At 42.0% G+C, this 25877-nt stretch overlaps 1 protein-coding gene across 6 annotated transcripts in view; it reads right to left on the bottom strand.

Moving 5' to 3' along the window:
• The window catches only part of tanc2b (tetratricopeptide repeat, ankyrin repeat and coiled-coil containing 2b), a 144498-nt gene that overhangs the window by 31358 nt on the left and 87263 nt on the right, over window positions 1–25877 (bottom strand). For 3 of the 6 annotated variants that reach the window (XM_042396823.1, XM_042396824.1, XM_042396825.1), the window contains 4 exons: window positions 16755–16871; window positions 10059–10207; window positions 5321–5504; window positions 2886–3134 (listed from right to left, as the gene is read on the bottom strand). In XM_042396823.1, coding sequence (XP_042252757.1) covers window positions 2886–3134; window positions 5321–5504; window positions 10059–10207; window positions 16755–16871 — 699 coding nt within the window. Of the gene's footprint in view, window positions 1–2885; window positions 3135–5320; window positions 5505–10058; window positions 10208–15368; window positions 15619–16754; window positions 16872–25877 lie in introns of those variants that run through there. The other 3 variants (XM_042396826.1, XM_042396829.1, XM_042396828.1) reach the window with 2 other exon arrangements.

Raw genomic sequence — 25877 nt, 5'->3', positions numbered from 1 at the left:
CTGAGTTCGTTAAATCAAGTGGATATCTTCCAACGTTATTTTCTTTTTTATGAATAAAAATTCCCTCTTTGTGTTTCTGCGGACAGTGTTTCTTTGTTGAGCTGCGGTGAAAGGATAGTAGCAAACACTGGGATTCTGGCACTAAAAAGACTGTAATTTTGAATGATATCCACTTTATTTGACATATCTGGACGGCTGAAGCTTCATATTAACTTCAAACTTTAAAATACACTTAAAGTCAGTCCGAGGCATTGTTTCCCGTGACCTGGGATGCACCATGTTTGTTGTGGGTCTGATAATACAGATCACATGTTAATACCACATATAAATTCTTCTCTCTGCTGAAACAAATGTAACTATTACTTTTTCAATCGGTCTCCCATAACTTACAAGTTTAGTACAACACTAAATCTCAGGAGTACCCCTTTAATTTCCTTTTAAAAAAAAAAACATATCTAGCCTTTCAGTGAGCCAGGTAAGTCCCATTGAGGTCAGAAAACCTCTTTTGCATGACAGACCTGGCCAGGAGGGGACCAAACAACAGCAGGCACATGAATAAAACAACACTAAAAAAAAAAAAAAAAGAAGCTAAGAATAGAAAACAATATGAATAGACACATAGACACGAAGGCTAAAATGAGCTAAAAACACAGACAAATAATAAAGATTCATTTACAGCCTTGACTTCAGACAGATTTTTTAGGGATATTAGCACTGAATAAGGAAGGTTTTTCTGCTCTTTTTGTCCTTACTTGCATTTTTTCACTGAATGAAAGCTTGACAAACAAAAAAAATCTTTCTGGACAATTAAGACTTATCTTAACATTCTGTTAAACTGTGCTCCTCTCACGTGAGCAGCGTTAGCACCACGAAGAGAGAGAGAAAAAAAAAGGGTAATACTTTGTTACTCCTTCCTCCATATCCATCGTCAGCTCTACCAACACACTGCCTTCATTAGGTAATAGAGTAGCCGCCTCCCTCCTCGTTTTTTCCTCCCCAGTCACCTCCTGCTTTCTCTCTTTCTCTCTCTCTCTCTTTCTCTCTCTCTCTCTCCTCACACATCAAAGCGAGTCTCTCTGTCACTCTGGGGGATAGAAATGGTTAATGCCTGGGGCTTTGATGTTCCACTGCTGTGTGAGCCCAGCCAATCCTCAGTCTGTGCTTGCCTCCCATCCCTACATCATCTAATAATTCTTTGTGGAGGAGAGAGAGAGAAAGATAGAGAGAGAGAGAGAGAGAGATTATGAAACTCTCTTTCACTCCTCTTCCACATGCATCCATCTCGCTCTCCTCAATATGGAATTTCTGTTCCTGACAAATGCCTTCATAAAAATCATGTTTTTCGCACCATCTGTAGACTTATAGTATGTCTTTCCGGCTCGCCCAGCCTCTCCTTTGAAGGTCTGGGTATTGAGGGGCGGAGAGGAGATCGAGGGTGAATCTCTAAACCCGGCAGAGTCGCTGTTCTGCCAGACAGCGGTGTCAAACAGCGGAACATGACCGGCATAAAGAGAGGGTCAGAGCTGCAGTGACGGGGGCCTTGTCAGACATATTACAGTGTTTAGTGAAATATATATATGCGTGTCTACAGTACGTGCACTTTTTTTTTTTCTTTTTTTTTCCAGTGGGAGTGGGAGAATAGATAGCATAATAGAGCTCATCGTCTGTAACAGCCTCTCTCTGATGGGCGAGAACAATAACACAATCAGGCCCATTAGAACTGCCTCAGTGTTATGAAACTGACATTTTTCCTGACATATTTACCGTTACTTTTGGGAGGCTCTGTGAGAGGCAGCTGTGGCCTACAATAAGAAAACACACATCAATGAACCCTCTGACAGCAATAGAAATGCCAGTTTTCCTATGTGATATTCTTCCAGCTGCGGTATGTTCTTATGCTGAAGCTGTTTTTTCCCCAGACTGTATTATTCTGCTTTGTGGTTTGAATTCATACCAGAGGGCTGTGACAGTTTAACAAAATACCACTGCAGATTTGCAGCTACCCAACATTTCAACATCACCCTATGAAAAATTTGAAAACAAAAGCAGTTTCCTCTCTAGATAATTAAAGAATTCTGCAAAAAATAACAACAAATTGAATCCAATCAAACCACAATTGCCCTTTTTTTATGACCAGGCTCAGATTTTAGGAAGTTTAGGGTCAATTTATCCCAGATTTGCTCAGTCTGGTGAGAACTGTGGTCTGGATCTTTTGACTGGTACTGTACTTGTTTTTGGTCACAAAATATCTGGGAATAAGAGCAGCTTACATTTTGTTTTACATTATTTTCATCCCCATAACTGCTGGCTGATATCCCAATAATTAAAAAAAGTGACATTTCTGGATGGTTACATCACTGCTAACAGCCAATGAGAGACAAGGAATGACTGTGTACAGGAGGAGTCTAGCTGAAATGTGGCGATAGAAGATAAGGTCTAATGATAAAAAAGTATCATGGCGCGATAATAAAATACAGATTTAATGTCATAAAAACCACCGGTTGGTTCTTGCTCTGAAACGCTTTTAAAGTTGGACTCGCCCCACCAAAATATGAATATATTCCTCTGCTCTTGTGTGTTTCATTGTTACATTTGTGGTCACAGGAGTCAGACAAATGGAAGTCAAAGGGAAAGGGAATTGAGAGAAGGGGAGGATCAAAGGAAGAAAACAAGCAAGGAAACAAAGCTTGAAAGAAGTGAAGAGGGTGTGGAGCCCTAAATGAGTCAGAAATATGGTGTAATACGACTGGCAGTTAATTCCAATTTTGCCAAAATTGGAAGCATTTCTAGACAGTATACCCATGCACCTTTTAATAACCTTATTTCTGGCTCTTTAGAGTTTTTCTACTTTCACAGGAGTTGAGGGGAAAGACGAAGGGACTCACCAGCCACAGAGTTAGGGCGGGGCATGAGGTACAGAGGGATGGAGTGGGCAGAGTGGGAGGACATGCTCTCCAGGTTGCGCTCAGGGATTTTGTTGAGACTGTAGGTAGAGGCGGTCATGTTTTCATCCACCCTGTACAGGAACGAGTCCATGCCTGATTTCTGGGACTGCCACAGTTTCAGGTTTCCCCGCGAGCCCTCGCCGTATTTACCGCCTCGCTCCATGTTCTCAGAGTAGCTGGTCAGTGTGGCTGCAACGACAACAAAAAAAAAAGACACTTTCTTCAATTTCTTTTAGGCCATTGTCACATTAGGTTCGTGTGACTGTCCTCCACTTTACCCCACCGGTCTATTGTCACACCTATTTACTGTTGTTCCTAATTGATCTGCTGTATGTTGGTGTGATGCTTTTCTTGTCAAACTGCAGGTGTTCATCATTGTTGCCGGGAAACAATGTTGCCACCTGTTTTGACATACACAAAGTGCTTCACATCAGCGAGCATTTTATCTCTCCGGTTTTCTTGCTAACAGTGCAAGAACGCCGCTGTTGATGTCAACATGACATGTTCACACGAAGTGGGAGTACAGACTGCTTCTGACAGCGTAAGAAAAGTTCCACGGTTCATCTGGAAACTGATCACAGGCTGTTGCTGTTCAGATAACATCGGCTGTGGGTTTTTATTCACGCTCGTGTTTGGAATAAGTTCTCTTTCCAAATTTTTAGGTGAACCACACCCTTAATTCGGACTAAGCAGTCTATGAGAAGCACTCTGGTAATAAGAGAGTCATTTTGGGTTTTAGGAATTCCTACTGATTGTCACAGGCTTTTAAGTGTCAGGATGAGGAATCCTTGACTTTGGATTAAACTGACTGAGCAGATGTACCCTTTCTAAAATCATGTGACTTGCTTTTATTTTGGTTTCTAACTTAATCGCTCTGCCTGGTTTGTTGTTTTTACTTCTATCATTTCTAGCTTCACTGGCATGATAAGACAAAGTTAACAATGACAGCTAAATAAATAACTAAATAAAAAATACAGATTAACCAGACCTCTGTCATCCTCTTTACTGCAAATTATGCTCTTATTCTTCAAGAATCTTTGAGGCTGGTGATATTGTATATTTTTCTTATATGAACAAATCTCATGAATGGATCCTACTAACAGGAACTGCCTGTGTACTCAAAGCCTGATATATCTTATCCCTCTGGTCCGTGGAGGTCAAAAACTATTCAAAACACATCAATGAGCCACATCCTTCCAGTGGGTGACATGTTCCCTCACTATAATGAACACACTGTAGTTGATCCAATCCCACATACACTTGTACGCCTGCTGCTGTAAATACTCACCAGCAGGCTAAATGTGCAGTAGTCCATAGCTGAAAATAGTCCTGGAAAAATACAATATTTCCTCCTGTTTGAGTAACGTTTGCTAAAATCGACCGTGGCCAGCTGTTTTAGGCTCAGAATTACTGAGCCTTTTTATATATGTGACCTCTTTTGAAAGATTTTTTTCTTCCACGTACCACAAATAAGTATAAATAAGTCAGACAGTATTAAGAGATGGAGAGAGATGATCTTTTTCGTTGACAATAAGAAAAACACAGAATAATATCAGCTTTATCCTTCAAAGTCCAACTGAAATCACATTTAATCATCCCTTTTTGCTGTCAAGAATGTCAAAGGTTTTTGTCAAAATTATTGTTAATAGTTTTTTTTATCATTAAATGGGAAGAAAAAAAGGTCTTTGGGTAAATATCAGAGCTGCCTTTCACTAAGGGGGCTGGAGGGTCATGTCGGTGTCTGCGTTTGATTGACAGAAGCTGGTAGGCCGAGTGGTATTGAATAGTAAGAACCACAACATAATCTAAAGAGACATTTGCGGGTAGGTTTACATGCCGGCTAATGTGCTGCAGCTAATTAGCTCTTTAGCCTGCAAACCAATGTTAGCAGTGCACTTTTCTCCAGTGAATGTTTGCTTGGTGGTTCTTTCAACAAGCTAAGATGCAGGACGAGACGTGTGTTCGTATTTGTAAATTGGATAATCTGTGGCTCATCTGTGTAGCAGGATGGCGTCTTGCTGTTTGGATAAGTCATTGTGACTGTCTGTCTATGACAGAACACAGACATTAAATGCAAATATGGTTTAAAATGCAGCGATTCGATTGGATGCATAGAAACAAATTCTCCATCTACGCTGACAGGGAACTCAAAGAATAAACACAAAGATCATCTTAAACCAAAGAATGTACAAATAAATATAAAAGTCTTCTCAGTGGTTTCTGGTTTTTTCTCAAAGGAGAACACGCAACATGTGATTTACAGAGCAGACAGTATGTGTATGTGGTAGAAGACAAAAGAACCTTTAATTTGGGTTGGACTTCCAAGGTATTTCACATGCATACGAGTTCTTTGTAAATCTGTGTGCAGATCTTACCGATAATCCCGCTGTCCCTGCTCTCCAGAGTTGAGGTGGGACTGGTGACAGAACCGTAGGCGCAGTCCTTGTTGCCGGCCTGGCCGGGCATGGCAGGGGGGAGGGTGGAGCAGGGGCTGCCTGCAGGGGGGGAGGCAGTGCTGCTGGTCAGGGTGGAGCACGGACTGATCCTCTGGTTCTGGCCCTGTAGACACACACACACACACACACGTTTTAAAGCTCTGTTTTTTTCCAACAACTCAATTAGCACAAAGTGGTATAAATGGCAAAGTACAATGTTTGAACTTTTAACATCTGAGTCATATACAGAGGGAAAATGTCATTTCAATATTGCAGTTTTCAAAAGCTCAGCTCCCCTGCTGGCTTCACCACATGTAGTCAGTCTTTCTCAGAGTTGTCTGTCCCACACGAACACAAACACATATCATAATAACTAACAATTTGTAGCATTTTTTTCTAAAGTATAGGTTTGAAAGAGCTGACAAATACACACATACAGTATATTTACACACACAAACACTCTCAACAACTAGTATTCTTTCAGATTATGTTAATAAAGCCTGTAAATATTACCTACAACACCTACAATCACTGAGCACATGTACAAATGTAATACTTTATACTAATACTAATACTTTACAGCACAATTTACTGCAGCTGGCAAGAATAAACCAAACGTTGGGAGATGTGGCATAGATATCAGGGACGTGACCCGGAACATCAAAATGCAGGAAAACACTCATTTCCCTTTTTTTTTAGAAACAAAAGGGAGTGGCATTTCCCAAATCTGATTCTGTACAGTCCTGTAGCACAACTGTGGTTGTATAAATCTTCCTAAACATGTGGGAGCGTTGCAGTAGTTGTGACACTTAATTCACTTGGTTTTAAACACTAATACCGAATTTTATAATCTGGATTGAGCTCAACAGAATCACAATTTGTTGAAAATGAGTATCTTACCTCACTGACAGGCATACTTAAGTGAATATTTTCCTCTTGATTGCAATGACTACAATTAAGTCCCTGAAGAAAAAAAGCTCAAACAGAAATCCCATACACACTATGAATACATATTCTTTCCAGTCTCAGCATTGTTTTGGCACCCTGCAGTGACCCTCTTCTGTGTCGGCTCAGGTTAGAAGACAAGAGACCGCGGGGGACAAAATAAAAACACTCGTCTGCTGTGTCTAATCTGCTGCTGAGGACACCCACAGATGCACTCTGACGCGGAAACAACAAAGATACATGCAAGCAAGAGGCATCCATGTATAGGAAGAGGGACAAGAAAAACAGGGATGCCGGGTGATTAAGTCCATGTATCAGACGTGAAAACACTAGAAGGTCTCTTCTTGACCGTGCTGTTGATGAGTTCAGGTCAACACTGGGGTGAACACTACAGAGACGACAGGAAATGTGAAGTGGTGCTCAAGACAAAACCTCGTCTAGTTCAATACACAGGAGAAAGATTGAGTGTAACACACTTCGTCTAAGTTATTACACACACCCACACACATATACAGTCAGGAATAGGGCTGCAACCGACGATTTGCTCTCATTATTGATTAATCTGTCAATCATCTGTTGCGGCGGCCGTGGCTAATTGCAGGGTCGGTGATCAAACCAACCCCCGGGTCCTTCTGTTCACACTTCGAAGTGTCCTTAAGCAAGACACTGGTCCCCAATTGCTCCTAATAGCCAGACAGGCCTTGCATAATTATGATTACTTAATTAACCATTTTCTCTGTATCAAAGAAGTGAAAATGCTCATCAGAATTTCCCAGAGCCCAAAGTGATGTCTCCAACTTGTTGATTTGTCCAATCCCAACGATATTCGATTTGCTATAATGTACAACAGAGAAAATGGAGAAGCTGGAGCAGGACAATTTTTGACATTTTTGTTACAGTAACAGTCTACAGCCAGGTTAATGGCTCTGCTAGGCTGTACTTAGGCACAGCTGTGCTTCGAGCTAAATCCTAATGTCAGCGGGCTAACATGCTTAAAATAACAATGCTAATATGCTGATGTTATGCAGGTATAATGTTTACAATCTTAACCACCCCGTGTGATAGCATGCTAACATTTGCTAATTAGTACATTGCTGCAACTTCATTAGAACTGTTGTAAATAATTGTTGTAAATAATGTAATCTCTCTCAGACCTTTGCTACTCTTTTTTGATTTAATTCTGAACTTTTTGCAAATGTGTTTTTTGCATAAGAACTCTGATGTGCATGTACATTGTGCCTGTGCAAAAGCAATAAAGTCTCTTGAATCTTGAAATCTTGAATCTTGACATTAATTTCTGTGCAACATTTAATGGCAATCCATTTAATAGTAGCAGAGACATTTCACTTAAAACCACACATATCAACCTCATGGTGGCCCCATAGAAAAAGTCAGAGGATCATCAAAGTCATGGGGATTCATCCTCTGGGGAACTGTGAATGTCTGCACAAGATTTCATGGTAATCCATCCAATAGTTGTTGAGATATTTCAGTCTGGACCAAAAGTGGTGGACCGACTGACCGACTTTGTCACCCATACAGCCACAAGCATAGCACAGCTAAAAATGCAAATTATCAAGATAACTGCCTAACGGTCTATGACTAATTTTTAACCAGTTATCAAAACTGCTGTTGATTAACTTCCTGTTAACTGACTGTTTACTCAGCACTAGTCAGGAGCATTTAAATATGTATCCCAGAACAAAAACAAGCAACTCCAACAAAACATGTTTCACAGTAATACTTAATGGCCGAATGAAGACACCTGTAAACTAGTCAACAACGTGTCCATTAAGGTACATTGCCTCTTGCCCTGTTCAGTGTGTTTGTGTGTGACTGACTGATCGAGAGAAGTGTCAAGTGTTGTGTTTACAGGAGTTTGACCACAACGCAAACTAACATGCACGTGAACGGATAAACCTTCAAACCCTCTACGCAACACACAGCGACAGCGCAGCTCTATCCGCAGGGCTAATGAACCCCGCCTTGTGCAGGTCTGACCTTAAACACCGCACGAGGATTGGGTTGAGCTTGGAACATTGACTCTATTCAGGGAGCGAGAGCACGAGAGTATGAAAGGCAATTAACCGCACTCTCTGAGAGTTAAGGTCACCTTGTTCCATAGGCTGGTGAGGTCTCGCAGCAGAGACGCCAGCTATTGTAGGAATTTAACCATGTCAATTGGAAAATAGGTGGTAGATAGATGTTTTACAGATATGAAAAACCCTCAACCCTCGCTCACTCCTTTTTTAAAGCGGGTCGATATCTGCCGGGCTTCATTGTTGATTAACTGTAAAAAAAAAAATTAGCTTTCTTAGTTATGATGACAAACATCAAGAGAGATTTTGAGCATCACTAGTGAGCTAGCAGTATCTTAGGGCTGTCAACTGAAAGCTATTAAATCCCAAGCAAATTAGAAAAATTACAACAGAAGCCCACTCTCTTATCTGCTAATAGATGGTGTCTTCGAGCAATCCTTGTCTTGTCATTTTTTGTTCGTTAATGAATCAAACAAATTGCAATCCGGAGAACCGTATTTGGGGCAGATATCTAAAATAATACGTTTGTACTGTGTGCACGATGCAGCGGGGTGCTAGTATGAGTCACGTCTCTAAAAAGAGCCGCTTGAATAAACCTCTCTCAATTTATACACCCCCACTGCTACAGCAGCGCTCACATCAAGCACAGGCAGTCCATCAGTCTAATCGCTTATCCACACTTGCTTCAGAGCAAACCCATACCTAGGCCCACTTTAAACGCTTCGGCAACAGGTTTGCCCCTTTTCCCCTCCCTATTCCTCCTCCTCCTCCTCCTCCTCTCTCTCCGCCGCAACTGTTTTCCTCGAGAAATTCATACCTATCAAATCAGGTTTAGGTAGAGAAACCAGGGCATCTGCTGCAGAGCTTAGAGCAGGCATGTTGTGCCAAGAGCGGTTTGTTGCACAACTGCCAAATTCACAAATAGAAAGGTCACGGTGCAGAGAGAAGATCTTCAGCCTAACCTGTTGCATGTGAACATAAGAATCATGCTGTCTTTCAATAAGTACAAAGTACTCTGGGAAAATAAATAATTAGGAGTGTTTGTTATATAAAAATCTAATTAGACGGGTATATAGCTGCTGCTTGATGGAGAGGCACTGTTACGCGTCTGAATCCAAAGCGCTTTAGTGTCTGAGGGCAATTTACAGAGAAGTCTTTTGATCTGGCTATCCTGGCTTCCAAAGATCTGTCAAAACTGAATGTAAACAAGCTCATTATAAAGATAAATGTCAAAACAGATCGAATCAGACGATTGTGCGTTCGTTGAAGTTCCCCAGCACAATCTCTCACAATAGAAAAGTGTCAAAATCACATAGACAATGAGACAATTAGATTAAGATAAAGCATATCACTAGCATGAAGGGTGATAAAGCACGTTTTTTGGCGCCAACCTTTTATCTGAAATCTCACACAACACCAAACATTACTCTTAAACTGACTCAAAGTGACATCATGGGATTTTGGAGTTGCAAACTCAGTGCGCAGTCAGAAAAACAACAAAAAAAAAAAAAACACATTTCCTGTCATTCAGACTAAGTTTTTGTCCACAAAAGTTCTCTGAGAAAAGAGAAAACGCTGTAACTTCTTTTCAAATAAATCCAAACAGAAATGAGTGTGAGTCACAACCTCACGGCAGATTCAGGTGTGAAGAAAAAAAAAAAAAAAAAAGTCCAGTTCATTAGTAAGACCATTACCTGTCTCGCCTCAGGTTCCTCCATGCTGTACTGGGTACCGGCTGGCCCCTCACTCACTTTGTCTCCCAGAAGGAAACCCAAGCGCGTCATCAATGTGTTGGCTGCCTCATCCACCGACGGAGGGGGGCCCAGCTCCTGGCTTGACTCCCCTGCAGAGAGGCAGAGGAGAGAGAGAGAGACGGGAGGGAGGGAAGGAGGTGGGGAGGGGAGGAGGGGAGGAGAGGGAGTGAGGAAGGCATTGCGGGGGAGAGAGGAAGGCACAAGAGAGAGGGAATGTGTGTCAGTGGTGGGCAGACAAAGAACAGCAGCTTGTTTGGCCATTTTCACTCACATACACACACACACACAAAAAAGATATCCACCACCTCTTTACCTGGAAATACTACACACACACTATATCTGCTACACTCGCTTTGCATAAACCACAGCGACAACAACAGACCCGGACACAGGATACAGGACACCTGCACTCAGGACAACGATATGAAACACCCTACCTGAGTTTTCCCGTAACTCAGCTCCGTGCATCAGAGACACATTCCACAACAGCTGGACGATTCGGCTGAGAGACTTTCATACATAAACTCCAAAAAAATCCCTTCAGCCACAACTACAAGAATCCTTTCCTTTTTTTTTTCTCCACACTGACAAGCAAAAGCCTTCCACACTGACGACAGCTCTCCTTCCGCACCACTCATCACCGCTGCAGCTCGTGTGACGTAATGAGATACGCCCTTCACCTGTGTGCTGTATGTGTGTGTGTGTGTTTGAGAGAGAGAGCGATGGTGTGTGACTGACTGCACAAGATAAAGTGGGTGTGTATCCACCTCTCCTGAATCCTGTTTACAGAGACTCCTAGCTCTAAAGAGAGAAAAGAAAACACCAGGATAAAACCTGCGTGATGATCAGATGATCAAAAAAAAAAACCACACACAAACACACACACTCGCAGTACTGAGGGATTTCAGTTGCCAACTCTGCACCCAAAACAAAATCCCCTGATGACCTCATCTTGTCGCCCTGTTGCCTGGTTATTTTCCATCCAGAACAAACCCTCATCGTTGGTACGGTATCATGTTTTTCAATAACACCTGGCTATCATGCCCTAGAGATACCTCAGATATCAATTTCATTTCAATTTATTCACTGGAGTGTCACTCTTGCTGCTAAAGCTTAGGTTAATTACTCACTGTGCTGGTTGTTAAAAGAGTAACTAGTGGCTAAATGCAAGCAGCTGTAATTGGACGTATAAGCCTCCGAATTGGCTCAGACATTAATGACATTGAAGCCAACAACATGAGATGGCCGGTGTTTAAATAAACAGCAGCAGAGACGGGAGACAGCTAGCGGCAGAGCCAGTTTTCTCTCCCCTTCCCTTTCGCTCGTTTTGCTGCGGGGCAGGTTGGACCAGACTGGCAGGTAGCTACGCTAAGTCCTGACTGACGACCATTAGACAGTCCCAGCCCACACCATCTCTCTCTGAAGACAGACAGCTTGTCTAAAGCCTGTGGCCCTCTCTCACTATTCTGTTCAAAGACCTACAGACAGACAGGCAATCTAAAGCTCTCCATTGGTTCATGGACGGACAGGCAGGGCACTGTTAGGATCCTCATTAGATTGACTCCGCGTCTCTGAGCAAGTAAGAAACCTTCTGAGAGAGGGGGGGGGGGAAAGAAGCTTTGAAGCAAATGGGGATAACATGTTGCCAAGCCTGAACAAAAACACACACAGCAGCAACCAATAATGAGGTAATCACAGCACACATTAGGTCCAAAACAGCTAATTACGTATGAGCCTTGATGAGATGGATATAGCTGCTCAGTAATGCTGCTGGATAGACTTTATATGGAGCAGAATACATTTACGAGGGCCTCCAAGGTCACTGAATCACCGAAGATCCCTTGAGGAAGAGAGCTGAATGCAGTAATGGAGAAGATGTACGGAGATGGGATTACAGTTCCACCTCCTTACAGCTGATATCGCATGGGGGGGGGGGGGGCAGCTGTGCAGCCATCAACGGGAGAAAATTGCAGGCAAACAAAAGCAAAAGCGGCCTTCCTGAGTATATGTGCATACAGTGTTCTTGCACGTGTTTGCTTGTGCGTTAGCTATATGCCTGCATGTCTGGACACGAAGGCAGTGAAAGCTTCCCGGTTGACAGACTGGTAGTAGTAAGCAGTGAATACATTAGCACTGATTAGTCAACTGCTCCCGGGGGGGTGGGGGGGGGGTGGTTTGCAGCCATGACCGTGATCAAACAGGGGATCTGCGTGTCTCTCTCTGCCTCTGTGCCTTTTGCTCATCTCTTTGTCTACCTCTATCTGCCTGTACTGTATCTCTTTTTAGTTCCTGTCTCTACCGCTCCCCCTTTGTTCGCTTCTTACTACAGCGTCTCTGTCCCAGCCAGCTGTTGGACAACCCTGCGCAGGGGTGAGCAGTTTGTCTGAGGTTCTTTTGATGTGGGAGCAAAATCTCTAATCTGGATGCCGCAGCCCACAGAAACTCCCTTGAGCTAAACATAGGCAATCCCTTTGTATACCATCCAACTCCCCAAAAAAACCCTTTAACACAGTCAAACACATGACAAACCCAGTTGTTTGGGCGACAACAATGGAGATGTCAAATGAAAGCAGCAATCTAACTGTTTGAGAGGCCATAAAGAAACAAACGTATGACATCATAGCACGTGTATGGCGTCTACATCTGTTTTTAAATCTTCCTCTGCTTGTAACCTTTCATCATTTCATCATTATGTCATCTTTATATTGATTCATTTTAAGGTTCTTGTTTTACCCTGCATGGTCAGGCACCTGTGTACATCTCTGACCTGCTGCATCCTTATATCACCAGCAGATCACTTAGATCTCCTGACCAGGGCTTACTGGTTGTCCCTCGCTCTCGACTACAAACAAAAGACGACTGAGCCTTTGAAACGGTGGCTCCGACACTGTGGAACGCTCTTCCTATAGACATACGATCCGCTGTCTCCGTTGACGCCTTTAGAAAGCAGCTGAAGACTCATTTATTCAAACTAGCCTTTGTCTCGCCTCTTGCTGTCTAGCGTTTGCAATTATGTGTTTTTAATGTCTTTCTGTTGCTTATATTTTATTGTTTTCCTTCTTTACTGCTTTTCATGGTCCTATAATTAATAATTTTACTCTTGTGCAGTAGATGCTATACTGAATAAACTTTACTTACCCACTCGCTAATGAGCTACTATCAAAGGGGATACATACATTACCATAATGCAGAGGTTGGATGTATTGATTTCTTTCAGCTCACGCAGCTCTGTTTTTTGTTCTTTAAATACAGATTATGACAATCACACACGCTACCTCTGAAGCCACTGAAGCAACACATCTACTTCATCACTTCAAAGCTACATGACAGCACTGAGCACATCATGCACACCTTCAGCAGAACTTTCTCATCACAGTGACACCATGAAGTCCTTAATGATAGGATTTGAATATAGATAATAAAAAAATATACATATCATAAAACACATCTCTTATTTTTTTTTAACCAGCCCCCCCCCCCCCAACACACACACACACACACACACACACATACACTCCTCTCCATTGGATTCCTGAGCTGCGAAGGAGACAGATGGTTGCCATAGCAACTATCTTTGCGCGCAGCTAGGAATGTGTTTCTGTGCAAGCGCATCTGTTTCTCCCCGGCCGTCCACGGATCTGCCCTCATGAGCCGAGAGGCAGAGAGAAGCATGTGTGCTGCAGGCGGGGGGGACTGGACGGGACAGGAGATGGTATTAATAGGGCCCGAGCCGCAGGTAAGATAACACACATACCATGCTGTTGCTTCTGTTTCACCTACACCTGGACGCTTTCACTTCAGCGGTGCGAATCCATAGAGAGCTAAATACGTATTCACCGGGTTCCCAAAAGTAACCCACACACACATTTTTTTCTGCTTCCAAGTAACACATCGATTAAAAAGGTGAAAAAATGAATCTGCAGAGTGGCTGTTACAGGAAATTAAAAACAAGGTAGATTCACACCTATTTTTAGAGCTGCAGGTCAAAAGATATATGACTAAAAATGAACACACGAGCACAGATACACGCAGGCGAAGACAACATCGAGAAACCGGCGACTGGAATGCTAATCAAGATATCAGAAGAGTGAATTTCACATTCCTCGTGTGCACAGTGGTGATGTTTATCTATGCCACAACACTTAGAGGACTCATACATTAAAGCATTGTGGACTCAGAACACCAGGGTCTAGGTTAGACGCAGGCGATAGGATGATATATGCACCGAGACACCATATCAATTTGTCAACTGTCAAAGATTTTGCCCTTCTGTTTATTCCATAGTGGTGTTATATATTGTGTTGTATGGGGCCATTGCGGAGAATGCTGCAAATCAATGAGTAGGACTGTTTTATAGCAGTAATGGATTTCTACATGATTATTGCATCAATGTGATGACGTACCTTGTTTTGTTATGTATTTAATTGGCTGGATTAGCCAAAAACACCTGGTTATTTTGTCCATAAACTCTCAATTCTCAGTGGATTTGCCAGAAAATATTAGAGAAAATCAGCTTATGGGTTTCTTTTGTTATTATTTGTGGTATTTTAATGTTTTATTTATATGTTTTATTAGCATGCTGTGTTGAATGTCCTGTCTGTCCTGCACTGCCACTAAGGCAAGATCCTAACAACCTTTGTTGTAATAGAAATAAAGTTAAAGGTGCCCTGTTGTAAACAAACAAAAGTTATGTTTACATTGGTTACGATGTATTATTGTGGCTTAAAAAAATTAAATCCATTTTCCTCCTCATAAAACATTTGCAAAGCTGATTTTTATTTGAATGTTGCATTGTCTACATGTTCACCAGCTTGCAGTCTTCTTCTTCCTCACTGCCTTTGTTGGCACGTTGCTGCATTTCTTGGCGCTTTACCGCCACCTGTACATCCTTGGTATAGTGTGAAACCGTTGGCAGGAACGTGTATCACTTCACCCACAAGCCTGTGCACGTACATGTGCACGAAAACAACATAACAGAGACCCCCTGCTACTGCAAAAAAACTGCTCAATAGTGCCACTATAGGACAAAAACGCCACAGGATACATTTTACTCAACTTAAGTCAACTATATATCAACATGGTCAAATATAAAATGACATAAATCATGATAGTAGATTTTATGCTTTATGGGTTGGAGGAGGAGGATGGTTGTTGGTGAATTTTACAAGCTATCTCACAAAATATTCACAAACCATATTTATGAGACTACAAATTTCTTTGTGAACCATAAAAAAAAAAAAAAAAGATCACCTGATACCTGCCTTCCTCCAGGCAACAGTGTCAGAGGCAGAGTGCGGACTGGCATGCGATCAGATGTTTAAGTCTCTGCCCTGCTGTTAACTCATGCCAGGGAGCCCTTGTTAAGAGCTAAGATGTCCATCTGTCCACCTGGGAGGTTGCGATTCCTCATCTCTGAAAACTCATCTCAGCCCCTGGTTCCTCTCCAGCTCCACAGAGTTGTTATTGTGCAGAGCATTCCTGTTTGTAATCAAACTGTTTTCCTGCCTCGATGGCGGCGGAGATTACCATTTCAAACTCGAAATGTCACATCTGCGGGATCTCTTAACAGCTCATCTCCGCTGATAGGTTATTCCGCAGTCTATTTCGCAGGATTGATGCAAAAATAAAAAAGTCAGGGTCAAGAGTTTTTCATCCATGAGATTCAACAGCAAGGTGGCAGAAACAAGGGTTTTTCCTACGTTAGTGGGTACTACATACCATATAGACTTTTATAGAAATATGCAATACTATAAAATGATACGTTCTAGTACATCTCTATAGACAGATCACCTACTTAGAGCTCCCATTGAGCAGAGACTCAGCAGAAGAGGCTGACAGACGGATATGGGTGGCAGCACTCTGTCGACCATTTTCCTCCTACAGTAAGTTAAACCAGTTAAGCCCTCAGACCCCCATCACTATTTCTCTCATGTCTTCATCCAACCCTGCGGTGCTGGGAGCATTTTTTCCCCCAGTCTGTCGAGAAGTCCGCACAGCCACCGGAGGTCGAACCCAACAAGACAGGTCAGGAAGCTAACACTGCGTTTCTCAGTGGCAACAGGAAAAGGAGAGGCGAGATGAGAAAGCAGATATACTAGAACCAAATCTCAGCGGCGCACTATCCCCGAGTGACCCGCTTTGCTGTCCTCCCTGAGCGAAAAGAGGGAGAGACAGAGGAAGGAGGGGGGAGAGAGAGAGAGAGGGGGTTTGACAGGGATAGACTGGGGAGAAGGAGGGGGGGTTGGTTGAGGGAGATCTGGATTGTCTGCAGGATTACCGAGCAACCGCCGACTGTAAAGTTAACAGAAAACAGCGGCGGCACCTAAACAAGCTCCGCGCTCGCAAAAGCGGAGCCGAGTGAGAAAGCAGCACGGGGAGGATTAGAGCGACAGAGAGGGAGGGAGGAGGCGATGAGGATGGACGCTGTGGGCACCGGCAGAGCTATTTCTTTAATGACCTTAGCGATGTTTTTACAGCAGCCGGCAAAATAACTGGCAAAAACCGATAAATTCCCCCTCCCCGTCTTTCTCCGTGTCCCTCTCTACTGCTGCATTCACTGACTTTTATTCAGAGAGGAACCGACATGCATAAAGTAACACAATGAAATGATGGGATGAGCTGGCCAAAAAAACTTACCAGGGCAGTATGTGTCCAGGTCTGGATTCTTGGCAGTGGTAGAGGTGTGTGTAGGGGAGCCAAGCTCTGATTGTGGAATGCGAGGGCTCTCCACAAACTTTGCTTTCCGCAGAGGGGCTGGGAGCAGAAAGCGCACACACATATAGAGAGGGAGACAACATGTACACACACAGAGAGACACACACACACACACACACACACACACACACGCACACACACATAGATCAGGGAGATGGAAGAAGACCAGAAAGAAGAGAGGAGTGACAGGGACAGGACAGAGAGGGAGGAAGACAGAGAGCTTATGAACTTGAAGCAGCACACTGATAAAAAAGAAAACATCCTGAAGGCTTTCTTCATAGCCGTAGATCAAATAAAGCTTAAGCATGAGTTGGGCAATCAGGGCAAAAACCAATACACCAGACAGAACCTCAACCCACGTCTGGTATGTGAAAACATGACCGTACTTCCTCCGTAGGAGCCGACGTACCGTGTAACGCACAAACACTCGCAGAGAGGCGAACATGATGCACCTTTAAATAAAGATGGAGTGCAAAAATATGCTTGTTGTCCAGTGTCATAATCGCACCAAGAATGCAAATGACATCCAAGTCTGAGACATCAAATGACAAGAGATGCAGAGAGAGAGAAAGAGGAGTGTTTGGTGGTGGTGGTAGTGGTGGTTGTGACACAATCTTTTTCTGGGTTCTCGGTCACAGCACACAAGGCTTCAAAGCGCTGTTACCCAAACCAGCTTATAGTATCATGATTGCTTACATTGCGGCTGCAGTGGCAGGTCTACTAGGCGCAGGGATTTACAGTGCAGAGGAGTCTTTAAAACCCACAGAAGGAGACGCCAAAGAAAACTTTACCACACATCCAGCGGCATTCTTAAGGTTGTTGTTATTGGCTCTCCACTCCCCACTACCATAATGCTCCCCTGCACGCCATCTGTGCCTTTTAGTGTGTTGACGATCAACAAAAAAAAAAAGAAACTATGGCTTTGCTAAAACGTGTAAATGAAAAAAAAAAAAAAGCAGACAAAGATTGACTTTTGTTACCCAGAGACTTCACAGCTATACTCACATTCAGCAGGAAGCAGGAAATATTTCTGCTTCTTTTCTCTGAAGTTCAGCGAATATCAACTCAATCATTTGTGAGGTTAATTTGTTTCATCTATTCTTTCTTTTTTTTTTTTGTACTTGTGGGGGTTTGGGAGAGGCAGGAGTTAAGCATAATTTGTTCTTAATTGACTAATCTGGTTAAATAAGGGTTTAAAATAGATTATGTATTGTATGCTGCAACTGTTAACACTTCTTATTACGGGTGAACGCACATGTCCAAAGCTATTTGGCGCAGCAACACCAGAGTGAACCTGAGTGGGGTGAGCGGGGAGTCACGAGCGGCAGTCGAGACATATGTTCGACGAACAATGACTGCAGAACCAGCTCGCCGCTTTAGGTTCATGTTTCATGTAACGCCAGTAGAAGGCATGTGTGTGTGTGTGTGATGTATATAATGGGTTGAGGTTAAGTTAATCCAGTTGTCTGAGTGTATGTAGATAGATTCAACCAAACTGCAGCAGGATTGTAAGGATTTATGACATTATAAACTTTATATCTTTAAGTTTAGGACTACTGGAGGGACAACACAAGCACTTGGAGACTTTGGACTCACAAAAACTAATGTTCACATTTCATAAACTACAATGATTAATCCATCAATTGAGAAAATAATCAGCAAATTAATTGATAATGAAAATAATTGTTAGTTGCAGCCATAATAGATATAACATATGCACAGTAGAATCCAAAGAATCCTCTAAACTCTAAAATACATCTTTCTTTCTTGGGGAGCATTTTGTACCTTTATTTGAGAGTGAATGGATAGTAGACAGATGACAGGAAAAGAGGAGAGAAAGCAGAGACAGACTGGGAATGTTGTGGTTCCTGGTCAGTGCCTGAACCCCCCCTCCGCCATCCATCCGAATCTGCATAAAAGCGCATCTCATCACTGTCGAAATCGCAATATCTTCAAAATGTCAACTCTTCAACTAAGAAAAAAAAACAGCTCTGCTTAGTGAAAGTGATTTTTGTCAAACACTGGTAACCCGGCATATCCAGGATATAAAGCAGCTTTATATCTGTGGTAGAGTTTCTCATCCCCTGAGGGAGCATGTAATTCTTCAATTCATCTGAAAACATAAAGATGACAGCTCATGGAGAAAAAGTTGTGATGGCTTATTTTTTTTTTTTTACAACAATATCATTTAAAACAATCTGCACCGTGGTCTAGATCTGCACCAAAGAATCAATCAATTGTTCTTTGTCCCATGCTCTAACTTTCCGCCAAATTTAGCAACATCTGTTCTCAAGATTTGAGATATTCTGCTCACAAACTGGAAACAAAGCCTTCTTAACAGAGGAAATACAGAACTCCTTCAGGTATATATATATATGTGTAAAGTAGATGCTTTCACTTGCCACACACAGTGTTAACTCTGTGTCGGTATGGTCACATCTAGGAAGTGAGCCGGCACAGACGCCACGGTGAGAAACTACAACTGACAGCCGTGCAGAATCATCCACGACTGGATCCGACGCCATGACAGCGACTCTGACAGAGACATACGTGATAGATCCCGCCTGACAAACACGCTTACAGGCAACTCAGAGCTCATTTTAGAAATTATTAGTTAGATAAATTGACTAATGTTTTACAGAAGAAGTATCCATCTTAAGCTTGATAGTATGAAATACATAAAATAAGTCAATACCTGAGTTGTAAAATGATATACAAGTGAGGAAAAGTGAATACATTTCCATATTTATTCATATTTACATCCATTTACCCATAATTATCTTTCATATTTTCCTATCGTCATGTAGTTGTCTGTTTATTTTGTTTGTTCATTGATTCATTATGACAGATTTTGACTTCCAAAGTGTTTCCCATCTTTCATAATCATCTATCATTTGTTACAAGACACTGGTCAAAACTGGTGAATCTTCATCTGTTCGTCTAAAGAGTACTTGTCTGCACACTCGAGCAGAGCTTTGATCATCTGTTTTGCATCACAGGGAATTAAGCAAGTAAGGAAAAAAAACAGGCCTATAACAGTCAGTGGATATAAATGGGGAGAACAAGTTAAGAAACGGTAAAATGTTGCGAAAAATTCACACATATAATCCAACAGTGTTTCTCTGTTTTTAGCTTTTAGCTTTTTTTCATGAGTCTTGAAAAGTTCACATGGGTGGGTCACATGAAAAGGGAACAATACAGCAGTATGCAATGGCTTTGGGCCCAAAGTTAGATTTCTCAATTTCTCTTTTTAAACCAGAGTCCTGCTTTATTCTGATGAACTTCTCTTGCAGCTGCAGTGACAAGGTTGCGACAGCTTGCGCTAGCTTGTAACAAGCTACCAGACTTTGCTGTGAGACGGACTGAGTTTTCACATGATGGAGTGCCTGCAAGAGCCTCCACAACTATTTCTTCATATGCCAACTTTTTTTTTTTTTTTTTTTACATTTTAAAGCTTTTACAGTACACCTGTGTAACTCCAATGGGACACTAGTGCTGCAGAACACAACAGAAAATGACTGAGCTACAGGGCTAAAATCAATTTTCTCTTTTTTTTTTTTCTCCTCCAGAGTATCAGTTTTTGGATATATGGTGCCACGGAGAACCTGAGATTACTATTTCTTTTGTTTTCTGTCTTCCTGATCTCACCTCTATGAAATGGCAAAGTGAGAGTCTGTCTATTGGAGTAAATCCCCTCTATAGCAGCGGCTCCAGGAGACTAAATCCCAGGGACTTCTCTCCTGCAGTTCTGTTGTCAGTGTGTGCCAGGCTGAGGATGGGTGACAGTATGATGGATGGCAGCAGGCAAATCCACTCCTCTAATGAGCTTATGAATAAATATATCTAGTCAGTGTGTGCAGATGCACGTGGCCGTGAAATAGATATTTGTTACATGCTTTGGATGTGAGGGTGTGAATATGAATATGCATGCGGCATGTATGCAAGTGTACATGTGAGATTAGAGCGAGAAAGGGGAGGGGAATGCAGAGAGATTGGTGACAATAAACAAGCTCAAGGATGATGGGAAAAAAAAATGTAAAAAGCTGATCTTTATTCCCAAGATTGAAGACAGCCTTTGGTGAAATTATATAAATAAATAAAAAAAAAAAGTCACTATTGTGATTCAAATTCTCGTACGCAGGGTGTGCATATGAAAGAGGAAAGCTGCTTTTCAACGTGACAGTCCCCTCAGACACAACCTGGCTTTTCAACAAACAAATGACAAGATCTGAATGTGAATATGGAAACTCCGACGTGCGACGCACAATTTCTCATTTACCGCAGATGAGTGAGTGATAAAGCGAGTGAAAGGAGACATTTCTATAGCAGTAAAGTATTTGTCTGTAGCACTGTCTCAGTTACATACGACCTCAGGCACCCACTCAGACAAAGACACGGGCACACACACACACACACACACACACACACACACACACATACATATACACATACAGAACAATAATGTGGGTGAGGACATACATTGCCCAGCTGTCTGCAACCCAAGCAGAGCTTTTACAGAAACCCTAGCACGCGGCACCGGTCACCATGGCAACAGCAGAGCACAGGCATACGAGTCTCGTCCACCTTTTTCCAAGGTGGCGGTAAACACAGGGCAGAGGATGACTTCACCGGCGTTAAAAGCTTCAAGGTCCCGACGCATTTTCTCAAATGTAATCAAACAACCTCTCTGTATCGACGAGTCCCGGCTGCTTCGGCAGGACGAGGTCTTCCCCCCTCGTCACCTCGATTCAAAAGATTCGGCTTTCAAAGACGCAAGCTGCTACAACCGCGGCTCTGATCCTTTGTGCTGCGGCTACTTTTGTCTGCTATGCCTAAAAAAAGAAGTGAAGTGGTCTTTATTAAGTTTCTTGACAAATGTGGGGACAATAAAGAAGTTTTTGTGTGTTTAATGGTCAGGATGGGAGGATATGATGTAATCAAAAATCACATTATAAGGATATGTTTCCAATATTTCTATATTACATGGTATAGATATGTGTTCTAGTTTTCATACATGAAAAACTAAACTAATTTTGTCAGATTTTCATTTATAATTCTCTCAGAATCATTAATTTGGATGACAAAATGTTGTAAAAAGATAATATAATATAATGATTATATCATCAAGCTACTGTTGATAATGTATGGATGCATTGCCCAGCCGTGTTGTCTGAATTAAGGAGCAACTAAACACCTGGTGAGTATCTTGTTTTTGCTGCTCCACTGGTTTAACTTCTCACCTTGCTACACTGAGGTAGAAATGTACTTTAGGGTATGTCAGTGCATGACAGTGACATCACCGAACACTTCCGACAACATTACATCAGCCAGCGTGGGTGCGGTCGGAGGTGAAACAGACTTTTGAACGGAGGAGGCGGTTGGCGGTTGTAAAAGGTCCGTCCTAAAACAACAGTCATTAGCCCGAATGATTCTCGCTGTAATCATACTGACCAATAATAGATCCCCTTCCAAATCCACATCCTCTCTTCCAGGCAAAAAATGTATTTAAAAGTTGATTTGAAGATAATATGAGGTTTCAGCTGTCGACATTGGTCAAATCAAGTCAATATCTTTCAAAGTTAGTCTTTTTTCTGCCAAATTCCTTCTTTTTGTTACAATCCATCCACTAAAGCTGAAACGACTGTAGAAGAAATCCACTTTATTTGACTAACTCAGACAGCTGAAGCCTCATTATCTTTTATTATTATCATTATCTCTAAACTTTTAAATAAATTCTTTCTTAAAATGAGGACTGTGGATTTTGGCCCCCATCATTTACATTGTAATTGCGTTTGGAAGGGATCTTTATAACGGTCAGTATGAACAGGAGGAATGATTACAGCGAGCAAAACCTGTTCATTCGGGCACCTGACTGTTGTTTTAAGACAGAAAATTGTGAACCTTTACTTTAACTTTAATTTGAACTGCATGTTCAGAATATTGTTTGTGCCTTTGAGAAGATCGCACAAATTTTCAAGTGATTAATGACATTTTTTGAGCATGTTTTATGTCTTTATTAGAGATGTCAGGAAATGGCAAACAGCAACAAAAGCCTCCAGTAGGCATCTAAAAGGTTCACCGTCGGCATCCTAACCCGCCCGTAAGCCACCAGCATGCTCTGTTATGTGACCGTCACGGCTTTGATGTTAATCTTTGAGACAGAGGAGATTGTCCGCTAATAGGCTAATGGAGTCAAAAGAGATGTATTAAAATGTGAGTACAAAGTTTGGGGTAAATTTTACACTGAATCTTTGATGTCACTTTTTTTTTATCTTTTGCTTCTTAAGCATCTATACGGATGACTCCTTTAATATTTTATTCATACAGTGATAGTGGCTGATGATCAGGACTTGATGCTGAGGACTTAAGACATGCTGTTTTATATTAATTTCACCAGTCTTCATGTATGACCCCGAGGCTTGTTCCCAGTGTGCATTCGGTAATCCGGCTCAGAAACCAAGGATGATTTTGCGTGCTTGTCTTGTTGACTTGTTAACAAAACAATGCAGACCAGATGTTGCTGTGCAACACGGTGAGCTGTTCAGTCACAGCCTCAAAAAACAGAGGCTGCTGACAGTCGGCAGCAAGTGCAAGTCCATTAGCTAGACTGCTTCTCCCTCTTTTATGTATGCCAGTGAGTGTGTCTGCACACACGCGCATGTGTATCTATCATTACAGCCTTGGGAGGATTAACAGAGCAAGGTGAGGCAAAGGCAGAATTTTAAGAGGGTGGAGGGAGGGGTTGATTTTCTAAGAATGCTCATTAGCTGAGCTCTCTTTTGCCCAAAAAGCTGTTTAACGTTTCACATAACCTTATTGGGTCAGGATTAGACCAATGGCAATAAATCAAGCAATATTAAAGCTATACCAAGAAATGAGCAAATTAATCTGGAGGACTTCTATGTCTAGATGTAGGTATTCTGAACTGCTCATCCACTGAAGTATCCAAAATCAAAGGGGACGTATCATGCACATTTCCAGCTCTACTGGAATATCTTTGCATGATTTACAGTTCAAAAAACTCCATAATTATCTTATACTGGCTCTTTATGCAAGCCCTCGGTTCAGCCTCTGTCAGCAGGCCTCGCTCCTGATGAGCCCTCTCTCTGTTCTGATTGGCCAGCTTCAGGGAGCTGCATCTCAGCTGACTGCTGGCTTCTCGGGAGGCTACGTAAACAAACAGCAGTAATACGATTTCACTTGTTTTTCTCAAAGTGGAAACTTCTCACATACATCTGTACCTGTTTGAGCCTGATTCCGATGTGAAATATGCGAGTAGACAACGTGAACAGCACGTGGAACAAGCTTAGTAAAAGGATAGGCTCCCGAACAACCTAATGCCAGCACAAGTAGGAGGTCACTTTACAAACGAAGTATTTAGAGCAGGCTGAAGCTCTGACTTTTGACTTGCAGGGAGCATTTCTACATACAAGTTTTGGACCTTTAACCATGTTTAACATCGACATCTGACATCATAACAGTATAAAAATAACAGAAAATCATATATTAAAAAAAAGTCCCCTTTAAAAGATTTTGAAAAGATCTTGACAAAGGGAAACAGCTGGTAATCCTTACACACGACCTTTAAGGCTGTTCTCAAATTCAGACTGGACTTGACTAAACATGATGTGGCTTTTTCCCTCATCTTGGCCCATAACGCTGTGGAACATCCTGCTTGAGCAATTGGCACTGGAAAATGTTTAAAAAATCCACCTTAAAAGCACATTTAACAGACGACTTTCTAGGACCAGTTACATTTTCTATTGACCTACCTACTGTACCCTTATCTGGGCTTTTAACTCAGCTTGAATCTTACTTCCTTTTGACTATTCATTCATTGCTTGTAAGGTACTTTATAACATTGTTAATGAAACTACTAATGAAATGGATTGTTCATAATTATTGCTTAAATGAAGCCCTTCAACTTGATGCTATTTCAAGAGGAGTACTAGCGGACTGTTTTATTAAATTTTGCCACACTGAACCATTTATATGATCTAAGGAGCTTCATTTTTACCAAAACTATCGCAGGTCAAGATCTGTGTTGTGTATATATGTGTGTATCCTCCTTATGTCCATACTGCAGGCTTTCAGGGCAGCTGTCTACTCTGGTGAACAAACCCTTCATTCCTGAAGGACTCTTCTCTCATGACTCAGCTGTAGAAGCACAGCGGCTATTGTTAACACTGAGCAGTTCAGACACTGTTAACTTTCTTTTCTTATGGTTTCGCTCCTTCAGCGGCGGGTTGACACAGAGGTGTGACCTCGAACTTTTCAAATACCCTGCCGCAGCAGGAGACGAGGGAGGCCTGAACCCTTGAGGATACCAATGCACTGAAGACTTACACGCCATAACACTTTAAGGAAGTGAGAGTAGCATAATTGCCAAGGACACCACTTGCTACAGTGGTCTAATAATAGCTAGGCTGCCTTGACCTCTGCCCCAACTGGAGTTCAGCCCCTAGTGGGGATATTTATAACCTTCTAGCTATATTAAACTCGAAGACCACACCCTCGTCATCGAGAAAATCAGGATGAGCTGGATGTTTTGCTGCTGTGATTTAATTAAGGAATTTAATATTCAAAAGAAGAGAAAAAAGAGGAAAAGCAATACATAACTGATTCTGAGGCTTCTGATTGAGCTTCTGATTAACATGTTTCTGATAATCTCAGACTATCTTCAGCATGACATAAAATGAACATCAAAGCCACCCAAAATATTCTTTCATGTCTGAAAAAAAGCTGTAATCAATTGTTGCTCTTACATAATCCTGTAGACATAGTTAGCAGACTGATTGCAGCCATATAAAGTCAGAGTTGTGATCCTGGCAAATGCCTCATAACGGTTCAGCACCCTGAAATGACTGAGCAAATAAGTTAACAGCAGACAGACAAGTGGTGAATGTTAATACTGAGGCTGGTGTCATTGTGCAGTCCTGTGCAGTAGTCCGTAAGGGTTTGGATACGCATGGACACACATACATACACACACACATACACACACACAATAACACACTTCTTTAGGCCGCCGTGCGTTTGTGTATG

This window comes from Thunnus maccoyii, chromosome 20, assembly GCF_910596095.1.
Source record: "Thunnus maccoyii chromosome 20, fThuMac1.1, whole genome shotgun sequence".
Taxonomy (NCBI): domain Eukaryota; kingdom Metazoa; phylum Chordata; class Actinopteri; order Scombriformes; family Scombridae; genus Thunnus; species Thunnus maccoyii.
Note: the sequence above shows the minus strand (reverse complement) of the source record. Positions and strands in the feature narration are given on the sequence as shown.